Genomic DNA, 23,266 nt, shown 5'->3' with positions numbered 1-23,266 from the left:
ACTTCAGATTCTTCAAATGGACCTTTGGCCCAAACCGCCCTCAACATCATTGATCAACCCCTGATCAAACGTAACTATGGCTAACGCTCTTTCCTCCTCGACATGGCATTGGCGTGAGCTCTTTATGATTTGTAAGGATGTAATCATTGACTGTACAATTTCTGTCTTTAAGTTAGACCATTTCATTCTGTTCATTGAAACCAATCTCTCATATCAAACCCATAATCCAACTTGTTCATAAGATCTGTTTACCTTACTTGAATAAATTCATTGTAAAGATATTTTGACGTGCGTGTTCACTGATGTTACGATTGGCTCTACACTTAGAACGAATTCATTCCTAAAGATGAAACTGATTATTACATATTAAACATAGGATTCCCTAATGTCCTAAACCAATATTAGGGTGGTGCCCCGAGACTTTATGATAAATTAAGTATTTCTATCTTTAAACGAGCAAACCCCGCTACAAAGGTATCGTTTTTGCAATGCATTTTACTACTGGTGTTGTATAAGGCTTGAGAGACCAAAAAAAGCATTGGGGATATCTTGGCCTAGCAAGGTTAATGGAACAAACCACAACTGTGTTAAGGAATCCAACACTAGTAAATTAGCCATAATACTGTGCTATTACAGAACCTGTAGCTCCAGTAGGACAGCGTTTGCTTATTACCATACCAACACATCTTAATAAAGACTCACACACACCAGGGCATATGAAAGCCAGAGATCATCCTCTCCATTCAGTTGGTTATCTGGGCTGGCTGGTTAAACATGTCTGTTGGGTTGGGGAAAGCCAACAGTATTCATTTTGCACTCATCCTGGTTTACAGTAACACAACGCATGTCAATAGAGTTCCAGGAATGTGTGTGTGTGTTAGGTGCAATTTAAGAATAAGAACATTCAGTTAAACATTAAAGCGGCATTGGGGCATGGAAGACACCTGTTCTCTAACATGAAATACACAAACTTATAGACTGACAACTTGCAAATGTCTTGTCAACATGGGAAAATGTGTCCCCTCCCCTCCCGCCTATCGACCTGTGTGATCATCAGCAGTCCATTCCAAACCCTGCTGTTGAACTAATGGAGATGGAGACTGTGAGTGTGTGCTTACTTGCTTTTACAATATGTGTGTTTTGCGTATGTGTGTGTACTGAATGCGCATGCGTGGCGATGGATGTGCTGCACCAGGTGTTACAGAGCCTGTCCTGCACATGGCCCATGCAGTGCTGTCCTGCACATGGCCCATGCAGTGCTGTCCTGCACATGGCCCATGCAGTGCTGTCCTGCACATGGCCCATGCAGTGCTGTCCTGCACATGGCCCATGCAGTGCTGTCCTGCACATGGCCCATGCAGTGCTCGGGGAGGAGATGGGGCTTGGGGCTGCTCTGTGTCATGGGAATCTGTTTCCATCTGGACCAGAGCGTGATGAAATTGAACTGTTGTAGAGTATGAGTATCAGAAAGAGAGAGAGGGCGAGAGGGAGGGAGGGAGGCAGCAATAAAGGGGAAAGAAAGTAACATGAAGAAAAAGACATGAAGTCAGAAGAAAAGAGAGAAAGAACATGTTTTTCCTCTCGCTCCATAACAACATTTTAATGAAAATGTTGCAAGTTAGTGAACATTTATCTGGAAATCGTCTAAATAAATTAAACTACTATCATGGGTCCCCCCTAGGCGAGTACTTGGAAATGGGAACAGTACTATAAATTAACTGAAACCATTTCCGTGTCTTCTGGGGTTTCTGTGTGTGTTCTTGCATGTCTTTGTATGTGTTTGTATGTGTTTGTGTGTGTTTGTGTGTGTTTGTATGTGTTTGTGTGTGTTTGTGTGTGTTTGTATGTGTTTGTGTGTGTTTGTGTGTGTTCGTGATTTGTTTGCATGTGCATTAGCGTGTGCAGTCAGCTGATAACAATCAGTATCTAGTTACAGGGCCAGAGATGAGTAGTGATATGGATCAATGGATATAATTAAAATAATGTTAACTGAATGTTTGTTGATAGTTTGCATCCATAACTGTGGATGACACCTGTCTTTGAACGAGAAAACGGTTTTGTCTTTGCCTTTTTGGCCACAGATGGACTTTTATTCTAAATGTGGGATAGGATTCGTTTTTAAAGAGACTTGACATCTGTCTTTCCAAGGTCATAGGTCACTTGGCAAACTTAGCACAGCTCCATGACATGAAGCCTCAAGTTAGAGACGGCAAGGAGACAGTTGGGCCTAGCAGGACCTGTTGAGTTACGATATCGTCTTGTCTCCCTTAAAAGGAAATAAACGGGAGTACCCCCTGATGTGCCCTTGAAGATTCCACGGAAACTATATTTGCTATATCAACTTTGCCACCTGCATCAGCGTATTCAGACATTAAAATCACCTGTCTGTCTCGCTAACTTCCATACTGGGTTCTTTTCCGTGGCCGGGAAGCTGGAGCCCTCTCTCACCCTGACACAGCCAGTCCAAATAAACAAGCTGACTGAATGAGAAGACACTGACAGGTTCAGTAGCTCTGCTTTCTTTCTGCATGTGACTGTTTATGTCCTCACCTCTCCTGGAGCCTCTCTACCTGATTGTATGTTGTGCTGTTTGAAATCTTGCTCGGTGGGCAATTCAATGTCTTTACAAACTTTGTACCCTGACACTTTTCTCCACTCGATTCTGACCATTTGTTTCTCCTGATGTGATTGTCTGGTAACAAAGTGAATGGCAGGAGGAAATTGCCTGCATGCGCACATTTCTGCGCACATATCTGTTACATTGAGACACTATGAAATGATGTTTTCCTATTTACAAACATTACGTAAAAGTACTCAAAATCGTATTGCTGTTTTGAGCCTTAATGCTTGATTATACATTGTGAGTGACGTTGATCTGGGGTCAGTGGTGTTCGTTGGCTGTGATCACATGAACATTCATAAGGTCTGATCCTGGATCACCAACATAGCAGACACGGAACTATTCAACATACAATCTGTTAACACATTGAGAGAGCCAAGCCTGAACACTTATCTCTCTATCCCTGATCTGTCTACCGCTCTGCCAATTATGAAACTGTCCTGTTCTCTTGGGCTTCTCTATCCATCTCTCTGTCTCTCTAGTTTGTTTGAAGGATGAAACACTTCTGCCCCCCTCCTCCTGTTCCGTGTTCTGATTGGCTGGCAGGAGGAGAGGGGAAAATAAGCTAACAGATGACCATGGGCATTGTCATAGCAATGTTTACCCCGGAGCAGACTGTAAAACACAACACTGTGGCATCTTTCAATAAACATAACACACACACACCCACACCCACTGACACACACAGGCAAGCAGGCAGGCACGCAGACACACGCACACCCCGACAAGCAGTAATAGAGGCGTGCACACAAACACACACACCAGGGTTCATCATAGATTAATAAAAGCACAACCAGGGAGACCAACATAAATATACCAGAAAACATTTCCTCTGTGCTCATAAGTCTCTGTTATTTACATTAGCCCATATTGAGATGAATAGGCTGGTTGAAGGTACTGGCGTCTGTCTAACTTGATTCACTGTGCAGACCTTTACTGTGGGTGTTTGGCTTTGTTCACCCATACATGGATTTAGGAGTAGTTGAACTGAGGGAGCATGCTCAGTATTTCTCTGGTCAGTGGTCATTAGAACTAGATTAGTCCCCGTTTTAACCCTTGTGTTATTTTCGGGTCATTCTGACCCATCAGTCATTGTGACCCACCGTCGTATTGCGACAAATTTACCTCATACAAAAACAAAGTGAAGCATTTTCTTTTAACTGTCGGGCTGTCTCAGACCCCCCACATTGCAATGGTTAAAATAAAATTATTTTTATTTGTTTTTGTATTGGGTGAAATTGGGTAAACACAACGATGGTTCGTTATGAACCTTTGGGTCATGTGACCCGAAGGCAGCACAAGGGTTAACTAGGTTGGGTGTGGATGAGCAGGGAACAAGGGGTGGACGAGGGATGGAGGATGAGTGGATGAGGTGTGGACAAGAAGCAGACGAGGAGTGGATGAGAGATCACAGTCACATGGCATGGGATGAGTCTGATAGTCTTAAATCTGCTGCATGGTTGCCCCCGCCTGGTGACCAGCCATACAGAACCATTCTAAAGCCATAGAGAAGTACTTAATGTCTTGGATGTGCATACACACTATGGTAGCAACGGTTTTCTTCTCGTAAAAAAAAAAATAGACCATGAAAAGAAGTTAACTGTTAAAAACCACTAACCACAACAAAAATGCCGTTATTTCTCTATATTTCTCCTCTCTCTCTTTTTCTCTCTCCAAAGCATGGTAAACTCACACCCTCACCCAACACATTCTACAGAAAATGACGCTCTCTACTGTAGGTTTAAATTTGATTGAAAACGGAAATATGTTATTTTCCTGGCTTTGATTGGCCTGGGAAAACACCAAGATCACAGTCAGAAGAATGTTACGTGTTTGCTTTGATGCACGTTCCTCGGTTTGAGCCTCTGCCTTAATTGTGCAAGGCACATCTGAACAACAGGAACTGCCAACAGCATGACACACACTCATACACAAACTCACATATTACATGCAGCTGAACCTCGCCAAAACAGAACTCCTCATCATCCCGGCCAAACCCTCCATCTCCCACGATCTCTCAATCACCCTGGGATCGGCGACGGTGACCCCTTCATCCTCTGCCAGGAACCTCGGGGTGACCATGGATGACGAGTTCTCCCTCACAGCCCACATTGCTGCGGTCTCCCGGTCGTGTAGATTCACCCTCTACAACATCCGGAAGATCAGGAGATACCTGTCTGAGCATTCCACCCAGCTGCTAGTCCAAGTACTTGTCCTCTCAAAGTTGGACTACTGCAACTCGCTGCTGGCCGGTCTCCCAGCATGCGCAACCCGCCCTCTCCAGAGGATTCAGAACGCAGCGGCCCGTCTGGTCTTCAATCTACCCAGATGCTCCCATGTTACCCCGCTCCTCATCTCCCTCCACTGGCTTCCCATCACGGCCCGTATCAGATTCAAGAGGTACTGACCTTCCGAGCGGTGAACGGGACTGCACCCGACTACATCAAGGCTCTCCTCCAGCCTTACACCCCCACCCGCCACCTACGGTCTTCTTCAGACAACCGTCTAGTGGTCCCACCGCTCAAGAGCGCCCGGTCCCATCACAAGCTCTTCTCCTGTCTGGCCCCTCAATGGTGGAATCAACTCACCACCTCCATTAGGGACACCGACTGTCTCCCCACCTTCAAGAAAAGGCTCAAGACGCACTTGTTCTGGGAGTACAACGGCACTTAGGAATGTTTGGCTGGACCTGATGTTAGTTTCCTCCAGGATCACAATGACTCTTATTGAGAAACTTGTTGCTCTTGTTGGTTAGTTGTAACGGTTTTAAAATTCTTGTACTCGCTGTGAAATATTTTACTGTTGATTGGTTTTCTACAGGTACACTCTTGCACTTTTTGAGTTTCATGTTGTTTAATTGTAACTTGTTTAACTGCATGCTCTTATGGTTCTTCCCTTTGGCACTTATTTGGTTTTTCAGAATCAGAATCAGAATCAGAATTCGGTTTATTCGCCATGTATGTTATACAAACACAGAATTTACTGTGGCAGGGAGGTTTCACAATGTATGCTTCATGTTTTGGCTGCTAGCAATGTTTGGGCCTATCTCATTGTTATGATCAGTGACCTATGCTCTTTTGTAAAGCTCTCTCTTGGAAGTCGCTTTGGATAAAAGCGTCTGCAAAATGCATAAATGTAAATTGTCTGGATGAAAGGTGCCCACATAGCATACTGTACTGTGAATTAAATTTTGGGCTAATGTACAATGAATGTACTTTAATAGTTGTTTAAAAGTGGTTTACAGTTGGTAGAAGGGATTTGGGTCAAGCTTTATACAATGAATGTTGATTCAACTCCATTTGGCAGAGATGCCACCTGTAGTTGTATGACACCTAACTAGGAGACGGGAAGTCTAGAGACGGGAAGACTGAGTGACCTGGAAGAGTTCTTGTCACCTGGGGGGAAGAGACAGTTGGTCTGAAGACAATGTGGATTCAACTGTATTGTTGCAAGGAGTTAACCAGTGACAAAAGAGATTTGGTATAGTTGCATGTCGTATCTATAAAATGGTCTGTTGAAGATTGTTCTTGGGGGCTGGATTGTTCCGGTTCCATTCTAGAATGCTAGATGGAGCTCTTTGGAATTGTCTTTGTGTTATTGTCTTATGTTTGTGTGTTGATGATGTTATGTTGATAACGTTATTATGTTTACGTCACACGTCAAATAAACATTAACTCTGTACTTCACCCGACTTCAGCTTTACGATTGATTCTCTCAAAAACTTCCACGACAGTACCAAACCCATCACAATCCATTCCATAGTCAAGTATGTTCTTCTCCAACAGTAGTTAAGTCATAGTTATGTGTGTCCAGACATCCACTCTACATGTGTCCGGTGATCTCCCCTCAGGGATCAGAAGATCATCTAAAGGAATTAAAGGTCAGATAAGAAAGGGGCAAATAGATCTATATCAGAATATAAATACAGTGTATACAGAATACCGTTACTCCAGTGGAACTAACATTTGCATCATGTGGGCAATATTCTCATGAAATGGATGACGCAGTTCTATGGAAAAAAGTTAAAATATTAAACCCACACCGACCTTGTGATGCATCTAATTCGCCTTGGTTAAATTGTCCATGGTTACGCACATAAGGGCTGGTGTTAACAGTTTGATTTATATTGCTCTCACCTGACAATGTTAGCAAGGCTCTAGTTGCCAGGTCACAGACCTCTAAACTGGAAATCGAACAGTTTCCCCTTCTGCTCTCTCTCCGACCTCATGACTATACTGGCAGCTCACCCTGAGATTATGTCATCCATCCAGCCGTCATCCATCTGACATCCTGGCCTTACTGTAGAACCCAAGAAAACGTTCTGGACCCTTTCCAATCAGAGACTGATTCCCAGAGCTTTGCCTCCTGGAATCAATTAGTTCTGTCTAACGCCTGAGCTGGCCCCAAGATGGCCACCTCTGTCTGGGAAACATGTTTCCATTCTGGCTATGGATAAGAATCAAAACAAACCTTCAAGTTGGGTCAAGATGGAGGAGGTGGCACTCGACGAGACTCTGCATTGTTTTCCTCAAGCCACATGCGAGGAATGCTGTCTACAGACAACCACCATCTCAGGACCAGTGAAGCTACATGTGTGCCTGTCGAAGGAATAAATCAGATTCCAGGGGATCCTGGCTGCTAAGCCTCCCAGTACACCCTGACCTCTGTAACCCTAGCCCCAACATCATGGAAGCAGAAGCAGGCCAGTTCAGGACTAGGTAGAACTGAGTACAGTCCCTTGTTTAGCATTGAACAGAAAAGCGACACATGATCTTCATGTTGTGTGATGTCTTTTATTGCCCCATATGAAGCTACGGGCGAGTAGTACAACATGAGACAATTTTGTACAGTCATTAAATATACCTGACAAATCAGGTCAGTTTCCACATAATGTTCAAGGTAATACCATATAAAGTAATATCACATTCACTGAGTAGATGAAGGACTATTGATAGGGTAGCTTTCATATGCTATACGTTGACCCCTCCCACCTAGGAGTGTGCTAAGGTCAGGGTGTATGAGGAACCGAATGGGTTTCAAGTCGTTAAACTTCCCAACCCCGATCCTAACCCTCTCCCCTCATTCTCTCTCTCTCTCTCTCTCTCTCTCTCTCTCTCTCTCTCTCTCTCTCTCTCTCTCTCTCTCTCTCTCTCTCTCTCTCTCTCTCTCTCTCTCTCCTCTCTCTCTCTCTCTCTCTCGTGTGCAGTGGTACGAGGTGTGGTGACACTGGAGTGTGACTCAGCTTAGTAATGTTGTCATGTTTACCAATTTGTGTTATTGATCGTTAAAGCTTGAAGAGAACTCTGGATCCTTGGCATTTCTGGTGTCCTCTATCAGATCTGGGCTTGAAGGTCATCCGCAATGGGTAAACACTATTCCAGAGTCCTTTGGGTATGAGAATGGACTAGACATTAAAGGCTCTACGTGGGAAACGAGATGCGGCTCAGAGGGAATGTGACTCTTATTTTATGGTTTTTGTCTAATAGGAAACAGATCTCTGCTCGTGGGGAAATAATAATAAATCTGATCAAGTTTCTCTCAAACGTTTTCAGTTTTGGAACCTCAGTGTCAACATGGGATGTAGTTCCTGAGAAGAACCTAAAATAAGCAACAATTACAGACTTTTTGAAGAGTTCTGAAGGAAGGACGCAGTAAAACAACTATCATTTCCCAATCGCCGTCCTTTCTGTGGCAAAACATGTTTATGTGGAATACATGCAGGTTTCTTAATATAGTATTTCTCATGGAATTCTCGTTATTTTTCTCTTTTTTAGCTTTTATTTTCTTTCTTTCTCTCTTAGACCCAGTTTGTTTTTCTTGGCCAATTCTAATGAGTCGATAACAATCTAATTGTTCTGTCATGGAACGATTTGAAGCACTTATTGAATTTGTGGATGCGTGTACTGGCTGCGTGCTGTCTTGTGTCTGTGTGCATGTCTGCTGTTATGTACCCATATCAAACACACCCAATCCCAGTTGAGATCACCAACCTGACTCACACAAAAACACACTCTACCACAAACACATTAATCTGTTGAACAGTCAGCTCTGGTATGTTTCAGAAAGGCTAGGCCCAGTTGGTGTACCTGCCTAACTGGGTTATAAACCAAGGGTACCATAATGCAATTTGTGAATGTATCCTAATGATGGTTTATAAACAGGCCCAGTTTTCAGAACAACATGGCCTCTGTCATAATCACATCAATACCTGGGGGGAAAGCTAACTGTTTGGTGCTCTCTCTCTCTCTCTCTCTCTCTCTCTCTCTCTCTCTCTCTCTCTCTCTCTCTCTCTCTCTCTCTCACACACACACACACACACACACACTATTGGAATAGCTGGAGAGAGTATGTAAAGATGATTTGAAACAGCCCCTAGTTGGTGTATGATGGTCACAGACTTGAAGACCTCAGTTCATTGGTCCATGCACAGGAAGCATCTTCTACTCATTATTTTCTTTCTTTTTTGAGGGTTTCCAAAATCCCCTGAAGTACATGTTTAAGTACTCTATGACTCAGACACACCCCTAAATAACGTACACATCATGAAGAGACAGTACAGCTACACAAGAGAGTGCAGAGACCATCAGTGAACATTGCCTTTGTGTGGATCTGGAGAAGGTGGTTTCCTTGGAAGAGTGATCTGGGAGTGATTCAAGTGGAATTCACAGACCTTTGCAGAAATGGCGTGTCATCTGGAGAAAAAAAGAAGAAATAATGATCTTCATGCTCAATGATGACATTTTGAATAGAGGCCAGAGGTCATAATGAAATGTAATGTTTCTGATCAATGTATTGAATATCTAATTCGGCTGAAGTGTAATTTCAGCAAGTCAGCAGCATGACCGCACACGTCTTACTCGTGTCACCGTTCTGTATAGAGGTGCTGCACCCTCTCTAGGCTGGTTCCTCTCAGGAAGCTCTGTATGGAAAGGTTCAGGGACTCCCTTCTTTCTCTAAGCAAGGAGAGACAGGGAGAGATTGGATTGTAGTTTATCTAAGTGTATCTGATTAAGTGTGTTGTACTTACAACTCAGTCCATTTAACTGGAAGAACAATTAACCTGTCAGGATTTCCAACTTCATGTTAGAAGTGTGTGTTCTTGAACGTGGTAATTCTGAAGTCATTGTAAAGTCAAGTTATGGCAGGACTGTAGAATTCAAACCCTGGAGGAAATTGTCATCAGCATGCATTCCTCTGGCACATACATTAACAGCCACAGGCATACACTCACAGACACACACTTTTCCACACACTATTTCACACAAAAGACGGATCTGTCATCCATACAAGGGCTGGACTGGATGGATGCAGTTGGGAATGAGTACTTGTGTGTGTGTGTGTGTGTGTGTGTGTGTGTGTGTGTGTGGTGTGTGAGTAAGCATCCAACTATGTTTGGACTCAGGGTGTCAAGTGAACGTGAAGAAATGTGTGTTGGTGTGTGATGAATGATTTGAGACAACCATGGCTTTATTTCAAACCCAGCATGTCACTAAATCAGCATGACCACAGACGGAAAAGAAACAAGAGTGGAGTAACCTCAACCATATGCACAAATCCCCCTACCCAGTGCGTACAGTATATATATGTGACCAGTGTGTGTAAATGTGACCCTCTGTATCCGGTGTGTGTGTATGGTGTTGGAGACCTTCCATGCCCAGTGTGACACTCTACACCTGCCTATGTGCGATGCATGACCTCTTCACCGTTGTTTGGCTGATTTACAGTAAACTGCACACCAACAACCCGAAGGAGCTCACATGTTATGCATTATCAACTAAGAGAACTACAGAGATTTATTTCAACAGCTCATGCTGAGAAACCACAAACACAGGGGAATAAACTACAAAGTGAATTTGATGGATCTACAGATGGAGAAAATTCCTGTAAATATTGTTGAATCTAATGAAATGAGGGAGTGAGAAAAGATTGCCTTTGCAATTCTTAAATGTTTTTATATTGCAATTGTGTTAGACAAACAAGAGTTATGGTGTCCACAGACAACCCTAATGGGACCTACAGTCAGAGCAGACAATGTTGTCATACGAAATGAAGAGTAAACATGTTAGACTGAATCATGTACTGGGCCCCGTTCGTCGTAAGGGTTGAAGCTAAGTTAATCAATTGTCCCTTTAGCCCGTTAACATTAGCGAGATGAGTGAGAATAGCAAATATCGGTTCGTCAACGGCTGATCCGCATCCAAATCATGTGGTTAATTTCAATCAGGCTAAACTTATCAGGGAAATTGCACGTGCACGTCCTACTTCAAAAGGCAGGAAAGGTCGATCACCAAAACCGTGATTTTCTAACTGTATGATGGCGGAAAATACGAAAGAGAGAGCGGTGATAGGCTATTCTCGCCATCCGAGCAAACTATTATAATGAGTCTCTATAAGACAATAAGCATATATTATCATGGCTAAGTCAAACACCGCCACCGCTGCCAGAGCAAGACAAGCAGCTTGGCAAAAAAATTGCCAATAAGCTAAATGCGAAAGTTTTGGGGAAATGTATAAGTGCCTCATTACCCCAATCAATCAGATCACATTTCTTTAAATGTGCCTGCTGGTATAGGCTTAATGGAAATTAATAATCGAATGAGATCTTGCTAGCGAAAATAATGATCTCAACTCTTTCAGAATAAGTAGGCTAGATAAAAACAAGGCCAAAGAGTATCTAATTGATACGAATTCATAGACACTTATGAGGATATATGTAGGCTACTGAGCTTATATCATGTACTATATATGTGTATATGCATGTAGGCCTATGTGAAAATCCCTCTTTGATTTCATTGACTGGGACATGGCCAGGGAATATGATGAATTGATTCATCAGCTGGTTAAGCGCCAAGTACACTTTTCTTACAGCAACGCGCATGCTGCGGCTTTGCCAATGTTTTCTGCATCGCCATACTGTATAAAAATGTAGCCTATAAATCAAATCAAATGTATTTGTATAGCCCTTTTTACACGCAAGCATGTCACAGAGGGCTTCACATATGCCCATAGAACTGCCCCTCAACCAACCTAAACCCTCAAGGAGGGTATAGCCTACCTGACGCAAAAAAAAACTCAAGGCTATGCAGTCGGAAGCACAGTTAAAGTTTCAAGTAGCTTTATTGTCAATTTCTTCACATGTCAAGACATAAAAAGGAATCGATATGACGTTTCCCACTCTCCCACAGTGAAACATAAAAAGCACAGGCACAACAGATAAGACAAGACATTTCGTAAAACATAGCGTTACATATTCACATACAGCAGCATAAGCTCATAATAAAGCATAAAGCTTGCTGCGGCGTGTGATATTTGCAATGTACGGCCCGAGAAGGTCTTGCAAATAAATGAGTCCTTGTCGGCTGAATCGATATCGCTCAAACAAGAACTCATCCGTGTGAAATAAAGGATCTTGGCAATCGCGAAGAATTCTATTGGTATGGAAAGCTAATCGAACTAAAATATAGCTCCTTGGTCAACTGGGTCTCTCAAAAAGGGAGCTGCCATGTTATTTTCCGGGGGTGTGGCAAGCTTATCCAGCTACACTTACGTTAGCCTGCTCTGGAGCAGGTTAGTGCTAATTGATATGTTACTATGGTGATTTATCGAAAGTTGCTTCCACGAACCAAAAAGAGGGGCATTTTTTATCTTAGCCTGAAAATTAGCTCGCTAAACCCCTGTGCCGCAGTTGTGTGGCTCCCCCTAGTGGCAGCTGAGGTGTACAATAAAAACAACGTTCATTACTTCATATTTTATTGTTATTGTTTTGCCATCTTGAACATCACCCTTAAAAAAACTTTTTTTTTTAGCAGCAAAATACCTTTTTTTTTTACTATTACAAACCTAGTCCTCTTGTTCTCTGTGTCACAAAGTCACCCCCCCCCCCCCCCCCCCCAGCGAGGACTAAGGGCTGTAACTTCCTGTCTGGAATAGCTTAATGACGATGCCTTCCTGTGGTCCGAGCTTCAGGGCGTCCAGGGAGATGGCTCCTAAACGGTTCATCCCTGTGCTGGTCATGAACACTCCGGCGCTGGGCAAGCTAGGGGCCCAAGCGGGGTCCAGAGCGTGGGTTTCTGATCCCAAGTTCACCACCACCAGGACATGGACACAACCCCAGGAACGCAGAAACGCCAGGATGGGAGGAGAGAAGGAGGAGGGGAAGGAGGATGAGTTGCTGGACGAGGAGGAGAGGGAGGTGCTGTTGAAGGAGAGGAAGGAGAGGCTCCCGAAGAGCAGGGCCTCTTCTCGTCCTCTGTAGTGGCTGAGGGAGGTGAAGAGAGACACCTCCGAACGACGACGCTTCCCCTCATCCTGATGGGGGGAGGGAACAAGGGAGATGAGAGGAGGAAAGCACGAGGCAGAGGCGACAGAGTTAAGAGGAAGGTCAGATGGAGAGGGAGAAGAGAGGACACGGGTGGGGGGAGAGGAAAGGGAAAAAGGACAGGAAGAAATGTAAAAAAGCAGAGAGGATGAACAACAGAGGAGTGGAGAACGGCGTAAACTGTGTTCTCCTCACCATCTGTACGTCCGCGTGTTGACCCTGCACCAAGCCCAGAGAAACATTCTGTAAGAGACAAGAGAATCACTCACCTACACTACATGGTTACTCAGCCACAGTGAACTGTGTCAAACAATGACCTGCAAGAGAGACCACCTGGGGGATACAGACTGATCTCTTCCATGTACAGTAGCTACCTGAGTGGGGGTGATCTCTCACTACAGTAGCTACCTGAGTGGGGTTGATCTCTTCTCCGTATTTCACAACAGGTGATCCAGGAAGCGTCATCATCAGGACCATGAGCACTCTCTGCAGCCGCCACGCCAACTCCTCTCCTAACTGAGACACACACACAGTAAGAACAATGCTCAGAGATGAGGCGTAACCAAGCATCACTCAATCGAAATAAGCTGAGCTAGCATTTCCTGCTTCCTACTGTCCAGCTCGGCCATGCATCTCCCATTGGTGTATCCAGGAGCGTTTCCACGGCAATTGCCACTTCCTGTGTAGACAGGAGGTGATGGGCTTGCGGCAGGAGTGACCTTGTGACCAGCTCAACCATTGAGGTGTTGAGGGAGGAGCTGGAGGTGTTCGGAACTTTCTGTGTTACCATCACTATCCTGCACCACACACACACACACACACACGTCAGCACTGAACAAGCCATTCTGTACAGTAGGTTTGCAGTGTGTTAAGATGACCAGACTACCTCTCATCATCTTGAGTGCTGAACTCCTCGAGCAAAACTCTCAACTCCACCAGAGTCTGAAACACAGTTATTTTCATATAATATAATATTCTAAAAATAATTGTAAAAACGTATACAATCTTAGCCCCTCAGATGACATCTTTTCATCAGTACCTTCTGTGAGTAGGCTGTGTCCGTGTCACAGATCCCAAATCCGGCCACACCCTGGTCCAACCAGTAACGAATGGCCTTCTGGGAAATCAAGTAATAAGAGAGGTCCAGGTTAAATCCTCGATCCTATACCGACCCAGAGAGATCATCACAGCTGTACTGTTGTACCTGGACATTGCTGTTGTTCACCAGGGCCTCAGGTGCAGGCAGATCCAGATCACACCAGTCCAGAACTACCTTCAGACCTGCAGGAAGGGGGGGGGGGGGATGTGTGTGCATATTTCCTTTTTGTTTTGTGTGCGTAGTTTGCTGCTCAGAATGACTAGGTACAGGGCTAGAGTTTGGTAGGATTATGAATTTAAAAAGAATTGGGAATGTATGTTGACAGTTATCATTCATAGCTATCACTGACTTCTTCGGACAAGATTCATTTTAGGTATAAATGTAGGAAAGTGTAAACACACCCACAACCACTAATGTTGAGTTTCTTCTTCAGTCTCCACAAGTGACAAGTCTACACAACGGCCCAGTTCTTACCAGCCTTGTGGCTCTCCATGAGTAGATGCTGGATCTGGGGTGTTGTTCCCACACTGGGGTCCACCAAAGAGAGGTCTGGGGGGGAGGCATTGCTGAACAGTCCTTCCAGCACCAGAGCCCCCACCCCCAGGGACTGCAGGTAAGGGAGGTGCTCACTAACCGCTGGGTTGGTAGGAGGGAGAGAAAGTCTGTCATTCCGCCAGTCTTCAAACATGCTCAGGTCTGCTATGACATACTTCTAAAAAGAACCACATTGCTTATCACAATTGTCTAGAGGCAGGCTTTCCTTAAGAAAATCGTCATTCATATAGACTTAGTAAGTGAGAAAGACAAGTGGGCAACATAAGAGGTGACCCAAAAGCAAACGAGAAAACTTGACTCACCGATGACACCGGCTCCTTGCGTTTCGGCGTCCATGAACAGTGCGGGCTGCAGGCGATAAAACAACGCCTTTTGCCACCACAACAGCGTTGGGGCAACCGGCCGGGGGCTCTGAACGATGATGGCAATAGAAGCACCGAGCATCGACAGCCAACAAATCCAGAAGAACAAGACCAGCCGAGAACGAATCTTCCTCCATCTCGGTCCTCCTGCTTCTCTATCCAACTGCTCCTTGGTCAATGGTGCCCATTTCCGCGGTTCGGGTTCAGACTCCGGGATCAAGAGCGGCACTGTCTCCGACACGACCAGGCTGCCTGCCAGACCGGGACCCTGACTAGCCGCCACGCTACCGTACCCCAGGTCACCATCCACGTTCGACGGCATTCTCAATTGTCGACTGGGTTGCTGGCGCGTGACATAGACAACACAAGCAAGTTTGTAAAAACGGTTACAGTTTTATCTTCAGCGGTATCACTTCACACAAAACCTCCGATTAAGGCAATGTCACATGTTCACTATTAATGAATGTCATTAGTTTGGTTTTGCTCAGGAAAAGAGAACGGTCCGGTAAAGCAGCAGCCCAGCCCTCGTCAGTGAACAGGTGAGGTGGACTAACAAGAAGCACCCACCCTAAACAGGCCCGTTACGATATCAGCCAGGTGTGTTGATTGAACCTATTAACTCTGCATGTTACTGGGATCTGACTGCATAGCTAAGTGTAAGAAGCATTATCATCCATCAAACCAAAGACCCTCAATCCACCAACACTCACCTGGTGACCTACAGGCCTTTAACTCTCTCACTCTCTGTATCTGTTCTTAACTCCCTCTGATCTTTTTTTGTCTTTATCAGTCTCCCCCTCCGTGTCTTCCTCCTCTTCAGTGTGGATGTGCTTGTGGTGGACTTGTGGCGCTGCAGGCTGTTTCTTCTGCCTTCTGACTGGTCAGGGGTGAAGGGGGATAGAGGTAGGCTGGCCATTGGAATCGCCCAGTGTGGTAATTAGCAAGTTGGTGTCGGATCTCGCCTCACCCAGACAACACATTCTAGAGAATCTGTGGTTGGGTGTGGCAGCTTTTAGCCTCACATTGAGGCATGCTTTGATTAGAGAGGTCAGGAAGCCCCCCAGGTGTTCCCACCCTAAAAAGAGTGTTGCATCTCAGACTAAGACTTGAGCTGAGAGTGTGGGCCTCTTGGACCCTTTCCTACCATTGCTGATTGTGTCCTTAACCTCTGTAAACAACAGCAGCGAGTTTTGGAATTGTGTCAACCTTGGCAGGCCAGTTCCGAACTAGGTAGAACTGAGAACACTCCCTTGTTTAGTATTGAACAGAAAAGCGACACATGATCTTCATGTTGTGTGAAGTCTTTTATTGCCCCATATGAAGCTACGGGCGAGTAGTACAACATGAGACAATTTTGTACAACAAACAATCATTAAATATACCTGACAAATCAGGTCAGTTTCCACATCATGTGTAAGGTAATACCATATAAAGTAATATCACATCCACTGACAGGATGAAGGACTAGTGATAGGGTAGCTTTCACGTGCTATATGTTGACCCGTCCCACCTAGGAGTGTGGGACTCTCCCTCTCCCTCTCCCTCTCTCTCTCTCTCTCTCTCCCGCTCTCTCTCTCTTTCTCTCTCTCTTTTATGTTTTGGATGGAAGCGCCGACCACACCATAGCTATGGACGCAAAATTCTCGAAACTCTCCCCCCTCCTTTCTTTCTCTCTTCTCCCCCCACCTCTCTCTCTTACTCTTTTGGTCCCCTCCCCTCCATTCTCTCTGCCCCACATCTTTCTTTATTAGTGTGTGCTGCATTTGGGGCTGCATAATGGCCATAACATGCTCCTGCTACAGCATTTATGACACCTCCACCCCCCCTCGCATGATCCTGCAAACCATCATTCAGTATGCCGGGGCCATCACGAGACCCCTTCTGGCACTCGTGCACGTGAGTCCCCTTAGTCGTGCACGTGAGCCTGGCACTCGTGCACGTGACTCTAGTACCAATGCACATAAGTCCATGAACTCGTTCATGTGACCCTGGTGCAAATGCACGTGACTCTGGGTACTAATAAACTTGGTACTGGTGAAAGTGCAGAGCTCTTTATACTTCTGAGTATTTATTCAGTTTGTAGTAATAAAATATTTCCACAGAAAGTGAATAATTGCTTTGTTTTTCTGTTCACTTCAAAATGTGAACCATAAACGTCCATGTCCAGATAGTAACTACTGGCCTGGGAACCAGATGAACCGGTGAGCTCCTGTTTTATTTGCTCTGGCAGATGGGTCTGGCCACCCTCTCATTTAAACAGATTTCCTTCCTGGCCAGAATCTGGTCAGGCCAATCACAACCCTTTATCTTATATGGGGCGGGTTTAATACGATGAGTGCCGTTGAGGCATTGTCGTAAACAACCAAGATGACGTTTCATTGGTCTGATTGTTTTTATCTATCCAATTGTATCCAATTGCGTCCAGGAACATTTTGGTCAGTGACCAAATAATTTGTGAATTGGACTGGCGATGCCAGGCTAACTAACTACAGAAAAAGAGACTAAATACTTTACACAGGCACCAGGAGAGCAGACAAGCTCTTCAGAAAACACTTCTTATCTGTCTGTATGTGTGATAGCAATTGTAGGAAAAGTAGTTTCCATTGGACACCACAAAGCACTGTACTATTTAAAGCATGCAGGCAGCTGTAGAATGTATTGGCGCAGAGTTGATTTGAATATGAAGATGATTGGCTAACAGAGGTCATTTTCTTGTCAAACTCCCGCCCACCACATGTCCTCGTTAAGCTTGCTGGACGATTCTTGCGGGAACTCTTCACCATGGGGATGCATGGGCATGGCTTGAGTGTTCCGTTTCTCTGGTAACAGTTAGTTGGAGTCCTCAGATCCTTCAATATCCTAGATTTCCACAAGGTAATGATGCCACTGTTAGAACATCTACTTCTGAGTTTTTACGCAGAAGGTTGTAGAATGACCTAACTGTGGTGAAACTCGGTTTACATAAAACTACAAAATAATGTATTTTTTTCATTCAAGTGACACTGCAGGTTATATGCAAGTTGGCATTACTACTGCTTTCACAGAGGAAGCAGTGATTGGTTAAAAGATAATTCCATGTTTCCTACCATTGGTTCCTGGGGTCTGAGGGACATGGTCAGTCTCTGGTAGGCTGAGATAATGCAATCTCTCCTGCAGGAAAGACAACACAGAAAATACCTTGTAAGATCAGGGTTAAACAACAACACAGATCTTCTATCCTTCCACGTCCATCCCATCTCCTATATCCCTCTCTCCTACAGTCCATCATCGCTTCTTTCCTCTCACTATTCTTTCTTCACCTCCCACCCCTCTCCCTCCCTCCCGTCTTACTTGCTTGTGATGCCGCCTCCTGGTGGTAGACCAGGGATGTTTTCAGAGGCCAGGAACTTCATCACATACAGAAAGTCAGGATCTTCATCCCTGCCCTTCAGTATCTGAATAATCTCTACAGAGAGAAGAAAAAGAGGAGAGAGAGAGCAGAGAGAAAAGGAGAGACAGAGAAAGACAGCAGAGAAAGAATGACAGAGGAGTGGGACAAAAATGGAGAGATAGAGGGGGAGTGAAAAGGGGGAGAAAGAGAGAAGAGGATAGAGGAGCGAGATAGAGAGAAAGTCATCTTTAGCATGGTCGCCTTTTGTCGAGATCAGCTTGAAAACCGAACAAACCTCCACCTCTGTGTCTAGCTGTGCCTGTGGCGGGAACACAGCAGCTGGTGCATGCCCAGCATGTTCCTACTGAACACAGCAGCTGGTGCATGCCCAGCATGTTCCTACTGAACACAGCAGCTGGTGCATGCCCAGCATGTTCCTACTGAACACAGCAGCTGGTGCATGCCCAGCATGTTTCTACTGAACACAGCAGCTGGTGCATGCCCAGCAGGTTCTTACCTTCTACTTTGAGTTCTATGAGCTGCTCCAGCTCGGCCTCCTTCTTCAGGGCCTCCTGGGAGACCTGGGGGGCTCCAGGGAAGCACACAATGATGATGCTCATGTTGTCCAAGCTGCCCTGTAGGGGGAGACAAGGAGCCGAGGCTCCATCACTATTGGCTGTCGGAGCTCTGGGTGATTACAGTAATATGAGGTCTGTTTCTCATCTAGTCATGAAGGCACTGCTGTTTAACAGGTGTAGGTACAGCTGGATGGAATGATATTGAAGTTTGTTTCCAGTGAGAAAGGCTTTTTTAGTTTGGTAGGAGTGTATCGCTTGTAGTGTTGATTGTAAGAGGATATTGTATGATGTAGTTTTACTACATCAAAACATTATTAAGTGTGAGGCGACACAAAGGAAGAACATGGTACAGTACATGCCTTGAACAGGCTGTGTAAAAAGGGCTAGTGTGTGCTAGGTTGACCACCTGTCATGTCTTACAGGACCTTAAAGACCTGGTAAATCTCTACCTTCCAGGGGGTTAAGCCTGCTTGATTTCCATTGATAATTTCAAGTCCTTCCTGGTCAAGAAAATACACTCAGTAAGTGTAAGCACACACACACACACACATGCATGCAGGCACACACTAATCCAAGGCCTTTGTTGGCTTTTCCGTCCACGCTCTGCCTTCTCCCCACCTCCTCCCCCTCCTCCTCCCTCCCTTCGGGTCTTAATCCAGCTATTTAGAGGGAGGATCCAGGTACAAGGTGTGCCTGTATTGGAGCTCCCTTCTTAAGACGACCAGGAGGAAATAGATCTGGTTGCATAACACCAACTACATAACAGCCCCCCCCTGTCATCAGGCACCTACCAGCATGGACCAGAAGGTCAGGACAGGTGAGGAGGTGGAGAACTTCTAAGTGTGTGTGTGTGTAGACAAGAGGTCTGTGTTATGTGGGTACAGTTTGGAGTGCAGAAATCCATTCAAAGAACTATCATCAATCCATTCATAGTATAACTGGAATCCATTCCCCAGCTCATTCAGCCTGAACAGTCTGTTTGGAGCAGGACGGACCCTCACCTTGTAGAGGCAGAGGTCGATGACCTGTGAGCATATCTCCCTCAGGTCGTCACAGACCTGCATCCTGCTTCTGACGAAGGCACAGAGCTCTTCATTCCCGATGACGTCCCACACACCGTCGCACGCCAGGATCAGGAACTCGTCCTGCGGCGAGCGCTCCAACTCGTACACTTCGGGCTCTGGAGACACCAGCTGCTCCGTCTGCGCACGCCACTCCACCTGGGCGTGAAAGAAGTCCGCATGTCACGTGGCGCAAATACCTCCCACTTCCTGTGTCCTGGTTTTGAGATGCAGTGACGCCTACGAACGTGGCCGTGGCCCAGAGAGACCCGGTGGTTCTTACCTCCTTGAAGTCGAAGTCCCCCAGCGCACGGGAAACGGCGAGGGAACCGTTGACCCGTTGCAGGGTGACGGACCCACCGGCATTCTGGATCCGCTCTTTCTCCCTGGGGTTGAAGGGCTTGTGGTCCTCTGTGTAGAAGATCACCTGAGAGGAAGAAGCAGGCACACATCTCTCTCTCTCTCTCTCTCTCTCTCTGCACCATGGTTGGGTGTAGTGCGTTGTTCACGTGGTGTGAAATTGTAGACTCATGGAAATTACACAATACATGGAACCATGAGTACTTTGGTTACTTTTACTGGGGGGTGTGACGGGTGGGGAAAGGAAAGGAAAAAGCCCTCTGCCATGAAATAAGTTCACCCTGGAACCACAAGGATCCTTAAAGTGTATAAGTACCCTCATTCCCTTTTGAGAGTGAAGGTATCTTTTGTAATGGGAGTGATAAACAGATAGATACTTTGTTTACTCCCTAGCAAAGATGATGGCGTGATGGCGTGATGGCGTGATGGCGTGATGGTGTTATGGCGTGATGATGTTATGGTGTGATGGTGTGACGGGGTATGGCGTGATGGCGTGATGGCGTGATGGCGTGATGGCGTGATGGCGTGATGGCGTGATGGCGTGATGGTGTGATGGCGTGATGGCGTGATGGCGTGATGGCGTGATGGCGTGATGGCGTTATGGTGTGATGGTGTGATGGCGTGATGGCGTGATGGCGTGATGGTGTGATGGCGTGATGGCGTGACGGTGTTATGGTGTGATGGCGTGACGCGAGCCAGCCCACCTTTCCGTCACGGCAGAGGAGCGTGCGTGAGTCGCCACAGTTGATGAAGTAGACGTGGTGCGGGGATAGCAGGATAGCGGCCGCGGTGGAGCCACTGCGCTCCCAGTTGTCCTGGCGAGAGAGCTTCTGCATGTGCCTGTCTATCGCCAGGAAGCCCTCCCGGATCCCATCCTTCACCTCGTCTGCGTCGTTCTCAAGCTTTACTCCCCCTGGAGGATAGGAGGACACATGACAGCTAAAATTACTATACTGTATGTGTACAGCCAAGGGCTGTTGATGATAGACACACACACTTAAAGACTGTGGCAGTCGAACAAAGAGTGGCAGTCTCTGATCAAGATGGATTTGGACCTATCTGAAATCTGGTTCAGCATATTCGAGGGTATGAGGGATTTGACAGGCTCTGACACAGTTGTGTATTGTAGAGCTATAGTTGTCTGTACAACCACACACACAAACTTGTTTTCCTCACTTTGAGGTCAAATCCTTCAGTGGCAAATTAAGAGGCTCGGCTCCTTATTGTCTGGACACGTCCTCAAAACATTTGTCTTTCATCTAAATCATCTTTAAACGGCTACTTACTTATTTGGACAAATTTGAAACATTTGAAAAATCTCAGTGTTTTTGCCAGCGAGTTGTGTCGCAGGTTTCATTATTAAAGCCCCTGGCCTTCACTTTGAAGCTGAATGTGTTGGTTGAAGAAGCTTAAGCTGCTATCTGCTTTATTTAATCTGTCCTTAATAAGTTACTGCAGGGCATGCCATCCCAGGACAAGTGTACTCCTGTGAGACAAACAGCTCCCTCAGACATGTTCAAGTCTGGGCTCCCTGCTGGTTCACCAGATAAGTGCAAGTAGGTTTGGTCCATATCATCTCTACTGCCTCTCCTTATAGACTACACTTTCACTATAAAAATAATAAAGGCAGAAATGCCCCCCCCCTCAAAAAAACCCCAATGAACCAAACAACCAATCAAATCAACTCATCATTTACCAAGTCTGTAAATCCATCTGAACGGTTACCTGTTTGGAGGATGTGTTCCAGCAGGTTCCTGGCACAGTACTCCGCTACGGTGCTGCCGGCGTGTCCGTCAAACACGGCAAAGTACCCCCACTCCGCCAGCTCCCCCTCCAGATGAGGCATGCAGGTGTGGGCATCCTCCATCTGCACCCTCCAGCCCTGCATGCTGGCCAGGGCGTAGTTCACCCCCCACTGTGACCCCCCCTCCGAGATGTGCTTCTCCAGGATGGGCCGGTCCAGGTAAGGGCTGGGGTAAGAATCGTCATCCTCAAACTCGCCATCCTCGCCGCCCTGGTTGTCACGCTGCCCTCCTTTGAAGAAGAAGGTGACCATCTTTTCAGTCTCCTTGGCCAGCTGGCGGAGGAAGGAGGGCACCTCCACCGCGCTGGCGCGCCTGGCTGTCCTCATGGCGATGCAGAGACGACGCTGGAGCTTCCTGCTTGGCCGGGGGGTCCTTCGCCTCCTAGAGAACCTGTTCAAAATGAAACTTTATCGACAGGATCCCAAGCGGGCAAAGACTGTCTGAAATCAACACAAATTCTACGCAATTGGAAATGTACTTACACATTTTGTATATTTACATACTTACTGACAACTTAAAAAGGTACGTTTTTGCTTGAGACAGTAACTCTCAGACAAAGAAAACTACTCCTTCCAGACCAGAATGAAGATCAATTACATTTAACAATGAGAGGAAAATACTTTCTACAGTGAGAAACAAAAATCTCTAATACCAATAAGCCAACAATACCAATTACAACTAAAAAGAGTAAACCCACCTGTACCTCCTTCTCCGGCCTTGCCTGGTCTTCAGCAGGTCCAGGACAGATCGGACACTGCAGCTGGAAGTCGGTTAAGATGGATACAAGTCTGTTGCAGGTGAAAGGTCCTTGGTCGGGGTCACTTCAAACTGGTCAAAATAGAGGTGGCCATGTTGAGCCTTGTGTAAAGCCTTTCAGTTTCCTTGAAATTATTTTTGTGTTGGTCAGTTTGTGCTGTCTGTCCTCCCCATCTCTTTTCTGTCTTTCTCTTTTCCTTTCTATCTCTTCCTCTAGCTGTTTCTGTCTCCCTCTCCTTTCCCTCCCCCTCTCCTGTCCCTGTCCTTACCTTACATTTCAATTAGCCTGTCTATTTCTGTTGACTTATCCCCTGCTTGATCACTCCAGCCCTACTGCCCCTCCCTCCCTCCCACTTTCTCTTTCTCCCCTCTCTCTCCTCTC

General features: G+C 45.8%; 2 protein-coding genes across 6 annotated transcripts; both read right to left on the bottom strand.

The window, feature by feature from the left end:
* Positions 1 to 12,483: 12,483 nt before the first annotated feature.
* si:dkey-202g17.3 (amino acid transporter heavy chain SLC3A2) lies at positions 12,484 to 15,810 on the bottom strand. 4 transcript variants are annotated; one of them, XM_062472894.1, is made up of 10 exons: positions 15,665 to 15,810; positions 14,895 to 15,297; positions 14,512 to 14,673; positions 14,143 to 14,219; positions 13,978 to 14,055; positions 13,825 to 13,880; positions 13,552 to 13,735; positions 13,347 to 13,454; positions 13,134 to 13,181; positions 12,485 to 12,928 (listed from the first exon to the last, which is right to left on the bottom strand). In XM_062472894.1, the coding sequence occupies exons 2-10, from the start codon at positions 15,274 to 15,276 to the stop codon at positions 12,521 to 12,523; spliced, it is 1,503 nt and encodes a 500-aa protein (XP_062328878.1). In that variant the 5' UTR covers positions 15,277 to 15,297; positions 15,665 to 15,810; the 3' UTR covers positions 12,485 to 12,520. The 4 variants fall into 4 exon arrangements, with proteins under 4 accessions (XP_062328880.1, XP_062328879.1, XP_062328881.1 ...); XM_062472896.1 differs by lacking the exon at positions 15,665 to 15,810 and having other exon boundaries at positions 12,484 to 12,928; positions 13,134 to 13,157; positions 14,895 to 15,609; XM_062472895.1 differs by lacking the exon at positions 15,665 to 15,810 and having other exon boundaries at positions 12,484 to 12,928; positions 13,978 to 14,052; positions 14,895 to 15,606.
* A 1,191-nt stretch (positions 15,811 to 17,001) lies between these two features.
* Positions 17,002 to 23,178, bottom strand: ppm1na (protein phosphatase, Mg2+/Mn2+ dependent, 1Na (putative)). 2 transcript variants are annotated; one of them, XM_062472603.1, is made up of 9 exons: positions 22,832 to 23,178; positions 22,049 to 22,518; positions 21,028 to 21,236; positions 20,247 to 20,390; positions 19,904 to 20,122; positions 18,842 to 18,959; positions 18,285 to 18,399; positions 18,041 to 18,104; positions 17,002 to 17,813 (listed from the first exon to the last, which is right to left on the bottom strand). In XM_062472603.1, the coding sequence occupies exons 2-9, from the start codon at positions 22,452 to 22,454 to the stop codon at positions 17,784 to 17,786; spliced, it is 1,305 nt and encodes a 434-aa protein (XP_062328587.1). In that variant the 5' UTR covers positions 22,455 to 22,518; positions 22,832 to 23,178; the 3' UTR covers positions 17,002 to 17,783. The 2 variants fall into 2 exon arrangements, with proteins under 2 accessions (XP_062328587.1, XP_062328586.1); XM_062472602.1 differs by having other exon boundaries at positions 22,826 to 23,177.
* Positions 23,179 to 23,266: the final 88 nt, after the last annotated feature.

Source organism: Osmerus eperlanus, chromosome 11 (assembly GCF_963692335.1).
Source record: "Osmerus eperlanus chromosome 11, fOsmEpe2.1, whole genome shotgun sequence".
Classification (NCBI taxonomy): domain Eukaryota; kingdom Metazoa; phylum Chordata; class Actinopteri; order Osmeriformes; family Osmeridae; genus Osmerus; species Osmerus eperlanus.
This window is presented reverse-complemented; position numbering and strand designations above follow the sequence as displayed.